The 11844-nt window shown below is 41.1% G+C and overlaps 1 protein-coding gene across 5 annotated transcripts; it reads left to right on the forward strand.

Moving 5' to 3' along the window:
• The first annotated feature begins 171 nt into the window (after positions 1-171).
• npl (N-acetylneuraminate pyruvate lyase (dihydrodipicolinate synthase)) lies at positions 172-10511 on the forward strand. 5 transcript variants are annotated; one of them, XM_061778583.1, is made up of 12 exons: positions 172-810; positions 1135-1207; positions 1877-1950; positions 2992-3079; positions 3552-3609; positions 4319-4394; positions 4498-4590; positions 5700-5845; positions 5921-5967; positions 6880-6964; positions 8417-8456; positions 9571-10511. In XM_061778583.1, the coding sequence occupies exons 2-12, from the start codon at positions 1137-1139 to the stop codon at positions 9714-9716; spliced, it is 924 nt and encodes a 307-aa protein (XP_061634567.1). In that variant the 5' UTR covers positions 172-810; positions 1135-1136; the 3' UTR covers positions 9717-10511. The 5 variants fall into 5 exon arrangements, with proteins under 5 accessions (XP_061634567.1, XP_061634569.1, XP_061634568.1 ...); XM_061778585.1 differs by having other exon boundaries at positions 9528-9665; XM_061778584.1 differs by lacking the exon at positions 6880-6964 and having other exon boundaries at positions 9528-10511.
• Positions 10512-11844: the final 1333 nt, after the last annotated feature.

The raw sequence follows: 11844 nt of genomic DNA on the forward strand, positions 1-11844 counted from the left end.
CCAAGCGTTGACAACATCCGCTTCCTGAATCAGCTCTGCTTTTTCCCCCGTGTTTTGTCTTTCAGGGTTTAAAACCTCAAATCTCTTCCATACCAAATTTGAATTAAAATGACATAAAGGACACTACCATTTTTTATTTCTGTTAGTTTGCATATTTATTATTAATAGGGTTATTCCTGTTGATTCAGCCTGTCTTGAAAAAAAAAAGAAGCAATGCCTGTCAGTCTAAACTCAGGTCACTAATTCTAGGACCACACAAGTGTCACGATCAAAAAAATCTGAGAAACGGAAACAACACTCTTCTTCGCAATCGGGTTGTTGTTTTTCACGTCGCACAGCAAGGTCTGGCTTACTGTGTGTGGTCCCCATTAAATTAGATTCTAACGCTATAGGAATGTAAAATTTAAAGCAAACATCCAGCCAGTTCTTTTACTATTTCCCGTTGATGTAGATGTCTTTGCTATTGCCTGTAAAACCCGAATGCCGCTCGATCCATCCTAAGGTTGACGTTTAGTACGCTTTTAATTTATAAAAAAATCCAATAAGTCAAACTTTAATTGACTTTAATTGTACCCAACTCACACTTGGATGCTAGTGGACGTCTACCCGGTGTTTGTGTGTATCGCTTCAGGTTTTCAAGTCAAAACCTCATTTCCCACAAGGCTTTGCGCCCGCAGAACCGTTCACGTGACAGGTCACATGAACAAACCGCGGAGCGAGCCCATGAAACATGCTAAAAGTCTCTACCCGGCTTCCGCTGAAGTCCATTACTTGACTCACACTTGCAGGAGAAGGGACGAGTTGTAACAGGTAGGCAGTAACTGGCACTTGGAGGATTTTATAATTTGCACTTTTCGACGGCTTCGCAAGAGCATACACTACACCTCTGAATGACTTTCAATTTTACCTTGATGGAAATGCTTTTAATAGTTGTGTTATTTTTCATAGTTAATCTAGTTATTATAGTACATGAACCTGCTTTTTAGATTAAATTGCATCCTGAAACTTACTTTGTAAAATATTTGCACTGCACTTAACAGCGTTTTATGTTATTTCAACTGCATTTTTTTTGACTGTATTGTATTTTTAAAATGTATATAATTAAATTTTTGCATATTCGCGTGGACCAATCAGCTATGTCTCAATCTGCTGGGAAGAAATTGACAGGCCTAATTGCGGCCACATTCACTCCATTCACTTCTCAAGGGTATGTGACTTTTTATTTATTTTTTATTTTATTTTTTTTTTAAACCAAAACCTTACTTTACACTTCATTTTTTAATTTTAAATATGCAGGGTGTCCCAAAAAAAAAAAAAAAAAGTCACTATACACGTCCTATTTTATATTTCGTTTCAGGTATCATTAGAGCTCATGTAACAGAAATAAACTGTTTCCTCTTTATTACTATGAGGAGCTTGTAAATCACGTTTGGCTCACCTTATACTGATTGTGATGGCTTCCTATTGTTCTTTGTTAGCAAGTTAACGTCTCACAAAGAACTATAGCTACAATACCACCCATCAGTTCTTAAACCCAAATGAAACCTGAAATAAAAGGGGGAGTGTGTACTGTAGTGACTATTGGGACATCCTGTTATATATCATGGAAAGATACAGGTGGGTGGTGAAACAACCGAATGGAAGAAAGCTGAATAAGCACATCTAAAAAGAGGACGTCCACACTCACATCTGCAGACTCTGCGAGAAATTAGTCTTAGATTGTTTAGGAGGTCATATCAATGTGCAGTATTACACTCCAAATAGCAAATTAGGTGACCCTGGGAATTTGTCACCCGCTTGTATCTGCAAATTAGCTCCATCTTGTCGATGTTATTTTTGCCAAACGTGGAGGCCTGCATGTGTTTTCCCATGACAGTGAAGTCAACTTATCAGAGATTGGACCTTATATTGACTACTTGACAGAGAAGCAAGGTGTCAATAAAATTTTTGGTAAGTTTACACATGGATGCTTACTTTGAATACTGTCTGGTGTGTGTGTGTGTGTGTTTGTTCCGGTCTCAATCGATCTTGTTTTCGTATCTCTGCTAACCATATATGCGTAACCCGTTTTGTTAGTTTGTCACATTTGTTTGTTAAACTGTCTGGAAAGGCAGTTGCCAAATGTGCATTTGGTATCTGGCCCTTCAGTAGAGATTTACCCGACTTAATCAACATCCTAATACCACCGCAATTGTCAACTGACGATGACAATAAAGATTCTATTCTAGAAATTACTATTAAATGTACAGAAACTGAGGATTTAAAAAAAAAAAAAAAAAAATGTCACGTAAATACTTGTTTAATTAGGCCTTTAAATTATGTAAAATGTAAAAAAAAAATAAAAATAAAAATCTGAACAAAGAACCTCAATCCAAACATTTAACAATTGAGTTACTCGGTTCTTCATCAATACTCGGCATACTCTGTTGAACGCAGAGTAGAGGAGCCAAAAATTGTGCTGGAGTAAGAGTGCCGTTACTTGAGAAAAATATAACTTGAGGAAAAATTAGACCTCCAAAGAAAAATCACTGAAAAGACTACTCGAGTAACGAGTAACTGGTGAGTCATTCCTGATTGGTTGTCTTTTTTTAAAGAGGGCATGAACGTTAAATTGACAAATATAAAATCGAAAGTTGCAAATTCAAATATTGGCCAACAATATTGTTTTAAAACTATATTTTTTTTATGAGGAAATAACAAACTAAGGCAAATGTAGCAACAATAAGTATTGCATATTTAAATACAGATATGTATTCATGAACTTTCTTTGTTTACACACATGAAACAGCATAATGGGGTCACCAGGCAAAGATGATGAACAATCATAATAATTGGATTATATTGAGCTTCGATGTGGACTCCCCCACTTTGAGTTATTACCACTGCTAACGTGACCTTTTGCTTATTGAGATGTGCGCTCGGAATCCCGTGTTGTTGGTCTGTAAAAAAAAAAAAAACAACAAAATGACCCGAGACCGTACTTGCTCGCAGTGAACGGCACCACCGGAGAGGGCATGTCTCTCAGCGTCGCCGAGAGGAAGTTACTGGCGGAGGACTGGTGTCGGAAAGCCAAGGGAAAGTAAGTCTTGGGGCGGACGCAGGAGTTCCGAACATTCGGGGAGTGACCGAGACATTATTTCATTTGTCCTCGTAGTCAATCGAGAAGAAATGTAGGGCAAATCAACAGAATTCATCCATGCATCCATTTTCTAGCCCAGCTATCTTCGGGATTGCTTTAGATTATTTTTCTTGGGCACGTTGCACATTTACCTGGCTACTTGTTGCTAGTTAGAATTTGTCGGGCATAACTGTTGGTGCCACCGAGCCCAATTTATTTTAAAAAAAAATCGATATATAATGAAAAAAATTAAAAGGCAGGAAGTCAAACAGACTTTAGTCCAAAAGCAACACTACGAGAATAATGAGACCTATTTCCACATTCGTTGCACAATTTATTCTATACTCTGTATTCAATACGAAACGCATATCGTAACAACAGTGCCACCTTGTACGTCCTTAACTGTTGTTTCTGTGTTAATTGTTGTGTACAGAATGGAGCAGGTGATTTTGCACGTTGGCTGCACCAGTCTCAAAGATTCCCAAGAACTTGTGAGTTCTTCTTATCAGTGTTGATAATAACCGCACACTTGGACAGTTAAAGTAAACATGACCACTGAAAATAATCCACACTCGATCATACATGACGCAACGTCAAGGTGTCGTTCAGTTACCGTAATGCGATGTCTCCGTTTGGTTCCTGGACCTTCGGTGGGGACTCGCTCGACTTAATACTGACACGATCACATTGGGATGACAGAAACCTTCAATGTTATACAAAAACGCAATAGAGCAGTGTGCAACTGTGTCACGTATATTATCTGGCGCAGTTCACAATCAATGTTTGTGAATTCTGTCCTCAGAACCGTGCGGCAGATGTGCTAACCAGTCGTCCACCGTGCCGTAAAAAACAAACATTTAGAATAAAATATATCACTCGATAGTATATATTATTTATCCTCTGCAAAGAACGACTAATATGACTGCAGCTTACTGAGAAGCTGTGACCGTCTCGATGTGCAGTTGAAGTTACATTTTCCAGCAGTGCTGATTCTGAAGGCCCTGGACAGATGAAATGGATATGGAAACACATAGAGGCCGAAATCTGACTGGACAAAAATAATAATCTACTGAAAACAGTGCAGCCGAGTGAAACATATCGAGAATATACGAGGAGAATATACGGCTTAAAAATGAATATAATATCATGTAACCGATATTACAGTTATGGTTGTAAATGTGCTTCTGATTGTTCGTTCAGGCTCGCCATGCAGTGGAGATCGGGGTCGACGGGATAGCAGTCATTGCTCCCTCCTTCTTCAAACCTCGCTCTGCAGGTATGCCCGGCTTGAAGCGGAGGAAACTCATTGGAGTCCACATTGAGGTATGGTTGCATGTGAAGAATAAAACCAGAACCAAGATGTGCATTTCTTCCCTTAGAGTCGCTGAGGGCGTACCTCCAGGAAGTGGCCGGCGTGGCCCCGACTGTGCCCTTCTATTACTACCACCTTCCAGCTCTTACTGGCATTAATTGTGAGTCTTGTCGTATTCAATCTGCAATTTTGAGGCCGTTGGACACTACTTACCAAAGGTTTGGGATATTGGGCTTTCAGGAGGAACCTGAAATGCACGAGCTGACATGAGAGCTCCTGAAAGCAACTCACGAGGCCACACCCCATTAACTCATTCACTGCCAGCCTTCCCAGTTAACATGGATATTTGACCTCTAAAGCCGTCAATGGCAGTGAATGTGTTAAAGGCACAACAACACACCAAATACTTGCTTGTGTGCGTGTGTGACTGACTGATTGACTGACAGACAGCTTCAAGCAGGTGTTGGCAACTAAGTTTGGCCCCGGGCTAAATCTTTTCCTGACAATTCAATTGTGGTTCTGAAATTAACATTTTCGACAGGCAAACCCTGCTTTTCCGACGAAAAAAGTATTTTGCTCATTTATACTGTTAAGTCGTGTACAAAAATAAAATTTAATGACTATTTATATACAGTCAATTTGTATTGTGTTAAAGGCTGGTATTACTGTGTGACTGCTGCGGCGCCTCTCGGTGTCGTGAAATACACGATACACAATCGTATTGGTCGACGTCAAGGTGTGCTGTCGGAGAGTTGTCGTTGATATGTTACACGACACGGAAGAGATCCCCCCCCCAAAAAATCCAACATGCTAGACTTCTGGCGTCTTTGCGCTATTGTCGGGCCAAATGGTTGGTCGTGAATGATGTCACACGACAAGAAGTTTTGTTGTTCCTGACAAAATATGTCGGGTCCGAACTTGGAAATCGCCTGCGATAGCATATCGGGGCTAAAATCCTATTGTCTGATCTACGCATGATGTAGACATTACTTTACTCCACTATAAACGCCACATTTCGGCAGCCGATCAGTGTATTTTTTGTGACCTAGTCACATGGGTTACGCGGCCAATCGGGTGCTTAAAAGACTGAAGTGTGACAGTGCATTTCTTTACATTCTATTTTACAAAACCAGCCAATTTCTGTAACAATAATAATGAATGTTTTTTTTTTACCTTTTTATATTTTAAAGTGCTATTTTCTGTATTACAAAAAAAAAAATAATTGGATGGTTTTTTTTTGTCGCTTTAATGCGTGTTCTCTTTTCGAAGTGCCAGCAAGCGACTTGCTGGAAGGCATCGAGACGCTCATTCCCTCCTTCCGAGGCGTCAAATTCTCCGGGACCGACCTGATGGACTTCGGCCAGTGCGTCAGCCGCATCCTGCCCCACTGGTCCGTCCTCTACGGCGTGGACGAGGTCCGACGCGCTCGCGCCGCGTGACGACACCGGCCTCGGTTGTCGCTAAACCCCTTCTGTTTTCCTGTCACGTAGCAACTGTTGGCAGCCCTCGCATTGGGAGCCAGCGGAGCAGTCGGCAGGTCAGATCCTACACGAATCACAAAAAAGTTTGGAATATTGAATGAAACAACCGCATAATTGTCTTAGGAAAGGCGGCTATGTTAAGGCTAGCCAACAATGCAAAACGCTACAGACGGGCTAACGGATAGCATCGATGTTGCGGTGTTAAGTCCACCTCAGTTGTGTAGCCCTTAATCACAAAAGAGTCTCAAAGGGCTTCACAGGCCCTCAGTTGACAAAGATTGGCGACATCCCCGGATCTAAAATACCCAAAGCGGGCTCATAGCCCTCTATGCAACGCATGTTTGAACACAAACAATGCCGCTACACATGAAGACAGACAATATAAGAATACTCGCAGGCATGTATTCTTTATCCTCTGCGAAAAACAGCTAATATTACTGCAGTCTACTGAAGAGTTGTGATCGTCTTCTATGTGTGTATACTGCCCCTGGTGGCCAAGGAGTGCAACCAAAAAGAACTGCACAATGTATTAAAACATCAACTCATGATGGACAAACTGTTTAATTTGATACATTCCATTGAATTATGTTATCATTGTATGTTTTGATAAAGTACAATACTGTAGAGTGCTATTTTTCTCCCTGAAAACGCATTCCAACACATTTTGGGGTTTTATGGGGCGGCTGGAACGGATGAATGGCATTTCTCTTCATTTCAACGTGGAAAGATTAGTTGAGGAACAAACTTTTTACCGTTGTGCAAAAAGTACTGAAACATTGAAGAGTTGGACATTCAAAAGTTTAGAGAAGGTCAAATGAAGTTGTGCTGCATTTTAGGTTCATCGTGAAATAGCCCAAACTTTTTTGTCAGGAGTGTATATTTTCCCCAAAACAACTCAGGCCGTACACGTTCAGATTTTGTTGTCATTCACACTGGTCGTCCCCCCCCCCCCCCCCCCCCCCCCGCAGCACGTACAACTATCTGGGAAGTCACATGAACAAGCTGGTGTCCGAGTTTGAGAGCGGCAACCTTGTGCAGGCCAGGAGCCTTCAGGTACTGTTTTTTGAAATGTTGTTTTGTTTTTCTGACCAATGGTAGTTCTCAAACCGCCCATCGCAGTCAAATGTACAACTGCAAAATAACAACACATTCCTTTGCCTGGGTAGGGTGCCATTTGACAATAGCGAGACTATTTTCATAAGTGTGAAAGTAAACAATGGAATTCTTTGTTGTCGAGGTTGTTGTTTTGTTTTTTCTTTTTCTTTTGTTTTTTCGCACATTTTAGATCGGTTTGCATGGTGAGAAGACGCATGCGTGGAGTGGGGATCTTCTCCTCTTGTCCCTGTGTTTGCTGTTCCGGCGTCTGTGGGGGCGTGACGTTTTTCACTCCTTCCTGATCTCGGGGGTTGGGGGGGGGGGGGGGGGGAACCACTGTGTGGGGAGGTGGAGGGGAGGGTGGCATTGGGCCCCCGCGGCCCCCACCGGGTGGCCGGTTGTCGGGGTGCCTCGATCGCCCCGGGTCCCTCGTTGTGGGACGTGTCCCGTCCGCCGGCCTGCTCTCAGGCGGACCCCTGGGCCCGATCCCGCCCCTCGATGGATCGGGTGGGGTTCTCGGCCTCCGTGCTGCGGGCGGGCACAGCAATTACAGGACACTTCTGTCAATCTTTGTGCGTGGAAAACGGTGTCAATTCATTTGCATGTGTCCGCAGGCACACGCCCCCTAGGACTCTTTGGCTGGGCGTGGGGCCACGCACTTATTGCGACAAATAACTCATGAATATGCAAATCGCTTGTGTATCCCCTCACTTATACTCGTTCTGTAGACTTTTAGAATTGACATGGTTAACCCCACCACACTTCAGTTGTCCTGCATGCTTCTTCTCCTGTCCTTGTCCTGTTCCATCTTGTCCTGTCCTCCCCTCACAGGGTGTCGCACTACAGCCCCATGCAACACTCCTATTTAATGTTTCATTGTTGTAGATAATGTAATGATTTACTTCTGTCATCCTGTTTACAATTAGTGCTTTGTCTTTTGTCTTTGTTTCTCGCTCCCCTCGAGAAACTTTGTTCTGATCGACTCTGATTCTCAATGAACTTCAATTATAATGCTAAGAAACCAAAGCGGAAGCTTCAAAACTCCACTGTGACAGTAAAACTGTTCCGGCATAAAAGGGATACAGATCTTCCATTCTGCTTGACCGAACAGGACAAAAAATAAAACAGCACTTGCAAGGAGCTGTTGCTGTATGTAAACTTTATGAAACCAGTTCTCTGCATGAGCTTTTATTATATTTCACGTAATGCAGTGATATTTTTCTTCATTAAAATACACAACAACAAAAAATGGTGTTGGTTTTTAGGGGCTGAAACTGTTTTTTTTTTTTTTTTTTCTTTTTTTAAATCTGTAAGAGTTTCCTGGACCCAAAAAGTTAGAGAACCCTTGCAATAGTTCTCCATTTTTCAATCCTATCCTCTTTGTCCTAATTTCTTTTTCTTTTTGAGCAGTTCAAGATGCAAGAGCTCATCAGATATGCTATTAAAGTTGGTGAGTGCCAAGAAAATACAAAGTGTTCCCGCAATATTGCAGTTCATTGTTCGTGGTCCCGCTATTTTGCAGATTATTATTATTATTTTTAAACATGTTTACTTACTCACTTTAATACCCTCAAATGTGGGAAAGGAGAGCCACAGACAAGCATTTTATGCTTTGTGTTCACATATGTTTGTACCGTTTTAAAAAGTAACTGTCTATAGATGCCACAAAATGGCAACAAATCACTTTTTTTTCTATTAGACAAGTCTATGGCCTGCCTAAATGATACCTGAAAAATAACTGCTACCTGAAAATATCTAAAGTACTATATCAAATTATTAGTACTTAATTACTTTCCCAAACTGGTCATTAATTATCAGCATTGATATACAGCGTTTTAACGCATATCGGCATTTGTCTTATCGGCAAAGTGGTTAAACTTCAGGGAAGTATTTAGTTAGTTAGTGAGTTAAATTTTTAGTTAACATTCTAAAAGATGCTGCTAACAGTAGGAACTCTCTGCACTTTTTATTCAAACTTAAAAGAAAGATAAGTGAAAAATATAAAAATTTCAGGTATGTTGAATTTTGGGAAATCTTTATTAACTGTACAAAGCTTTGGCAAGCGATTTGTTTGTTTTCATTGAACTTTTTAAGACATGCTGCTGAGCCTGGAAGCTCCCTGCACTTTTTGTTAGAATTTTAAAAGAAAGATGTCTTTTGTCTAAGATTTAAAAAAATAAATAAAAATCAAATGTATATCTTAACATGTTGCAAATCTGAAAAGCTGTTTCACTGCCAGCCTTCCCAGTTAACATGGATATTTGACTTATAAAGCCGTCAATGGCAGTGAATGTGTTTTAATGAACATATGCTTACGGACATTTAAACAAAGTTAATTTTGGGTGTTTGCATTATTCCAAATTTTGCCGCCAATATTATCCTTTCAACTGCAAATTAATATAGGCTTCAAACTTAACTACTAATAATCCGTATCGGGGGAAAAAAAAATAACCTTATCAGTCCATCTCTAATATAGCTATATGTTTCAGTAAAATGAACATTTGTTTTATTCCCTAAACAGCATAACTCCCTATCGCAAATCTTGTCATTTCCTTGCTGGTCAGGATTCGACTTGGGCGTGAACAAGCAGCTGATGAACGAGGTGTCGGGCCTGCAGCTGGGCCCCCCTCGGCTCCCCCTCATGCCGTGTCCTCAAGAGCACGCCGTGTCCATCAAGCAGAAGTACCAGCACCTCTTCCCCATCCGCTGACCTCACCGCTGCGCTCCACTTCACTCAGTATTCATCTACTGTCTTCACAGAAATCTTACTGTTACACACACTGATGTAGTAATCATCAAGGGATTTTGCCTTAGCTATTTTAAGAGCAAATATATGTTTCTGTCAAAGAAAAAGTGGCATACTTTTTATTTTACAGTCATCTTCCAAGACATTTATAATTCATCAGTTAATGTTCAACCTGTTTCCTGTGTACATGTGGCCTTGCTTTCCCCTGTGGATTAATTGAAAGAATGCACATTTTGTAACGGGAAACAAGCAGCTGTGGAAAGCTGCAGAATGCTGCATTTCATATCCTTCAGCTTTCGCTCCGTGTACGAGTACACTCGTCGTCCTCCCCAGTAAGACAATTCATACATATCATTGAATGACTAGCGTGCACTTGTAAAACGATGGCGTCCTACTAGGAATATTTTTTTTTCCTCTACTAGTGGCACTGTTTGCCCTACTATTATGCTGCACACAAATGGAATAAGTTGCCAACAGAATTGACGTCAGCCTCAAGTGTGCATGTTTTTAAGTCCAGGTTAAAAACTCTTCTCCCCCCCCCCCCCGCCCCCCACATGCTTTTTAGAGCATTTCCACTTTTAAATGATATTTCTTTCACTGTATGCTGTTTTAATTGTATTTTTTTTCCCTCTGTGTTTGAAATGTTTATCAGCTGTTTTTTTTTTCTTTGTTGTTTTAAATGCTTTTAATCATGTAAAGCACTTTGAGTTACCTTGTGTGTGAAATGCACTATAAAAATAAATTTGCTTTGCTTTACTAGTATGCAGTTAACCTTCCTGTGCTGCACTTGTAGCACTACTAGGCACAACTAATAGCCATGTACCTCAGACGAGTAGTCTCCTTATCAAAGGTAAGTGAATAATTTCTAATAATTTATTGAGCATTTATTTGATATCCAGAATAAGGTCTAAGTACAACCCAAATTCCAATGAAGTTGGGATGTTGTGTTGAACAAAAAAAGAATAGAATGATTTGCAAATCATGTTCAACCTATATTTAAATTGAATACACTACAAAGACAAGATATTTAATGGTTAAATCACCTATTCTTTGAACAACATTCAATAAACGTTTGGGAACTGAGGACGCTAATTGTTGAAGCTTTGTCGGTGGAATTCTTTCCCATTCTTGCTTGATGTACAGCTTCAGCTGTTCAACAGTCCGGGGTCTCCGTTGTCGTATTTTACACTTCATAATGCGCCACACAGTTTCAATGGGAGACAGGTCTGGACTGCAGGCAGGCCAGTCTAGTACCCGCACTCTTTTACTACGAAGCCACGCTGTTGTAACACGTGCAGAATGTGGTTTGGCATTGTCTTGCTGAAATGAGCAGGGGCGTCCGTGAAAAAGACGTCGCTTGGATGGCAGCATGTGTTTCTCCAAAACCTGTATGTACCTTTCAGCATTAATGGTGCCTTCACAGATGTGTAAGTTACCCATGCCATTGGCACTAACACAGCCCCATACCATCACAGATGCCGGCTTTTGAACTTTGCGTCCATAACAGTCCGGATGGTTCTTTTCCTCTTTGGCCCAGAGGACACGATGTCCACAATTTACAAAAACTATTTAAAATGTGGACTCGTCGGACCACAGAACACTTTTCCACTTTGCATTAGTCCATCTTAGATGAGCTTGGGCCCAGAGAAGCCGGCGGCGTTTCTGGGTGTTGTTGATAAATGGCTTTTGCTTTGCATAGTAGAGTTTTCTGAAGTGTTCCTGAGCCCACGTGGCGATATCCTTTACACATCGATGTCGGTTTTTGATGCAGTGCCGTCTGAGGGATCGAAGGTCACGGGCATTCAATGTCGGTTTTCGGCCTTGCCGCTTACATGCAGTGATTTCTCCAGATTGTCTGAACCTTTTGATGATGTTATGGACCGTAGATGATGAAATCCCTCAATTCCTTGCAATTGTATGTTGAGGAACATTCTCCTTAAACTGTTGGACTAATTTCTCACGCACTTGTTCACAAAGAGGTGAACCTCGCCCCATCTTTGCTGGTGAATGACTGAGCAATTCAGGGAAGCTCCTTTTCTACCCAATCATGGCACCCACCTGTTCCCAATTAGCTTGTTCACCTGTGGGATGT

This window comes from Phyllopteryx taeniolatus, chromosome 7 (genome assembly GCF_024500385.1).
Source record: "Phyllopteryx taeniolatus isolate TA_2022b chromosome 7, UOR_Ptae_1.2, whole genome shotgun sequence".
NCBI lineage: Eukaryota > Metazoa > Chordata > Actinopteri > Syngnathiformes > Syngnathidae > Phyllopteryx > Phyllopteryx taeniolatus.

Coding starts and splice junctions, on each gene's coding strand:
- npl (XM_061778583.1), top strand. CDS start 1,137: ATGTCTCAATCTGCTGGGAAGAAATTGACAGGCCTAATTGCGGCCACA. Junction 4,395..4,497: donor CTTCAAACCTCGCTCTGCAG/GTATGCCCGGCT, acceptor TTCTTCCCTTAG/AGTCGCTGAGGGCGTACCTC. Junction 5,846..5,920: donor TCCTCTACGGCGTGGACGAG/GTCCGACGCGCT, acceptor CCTGTCACGTAG/CAACTGTTGGCAGCCCTCGC.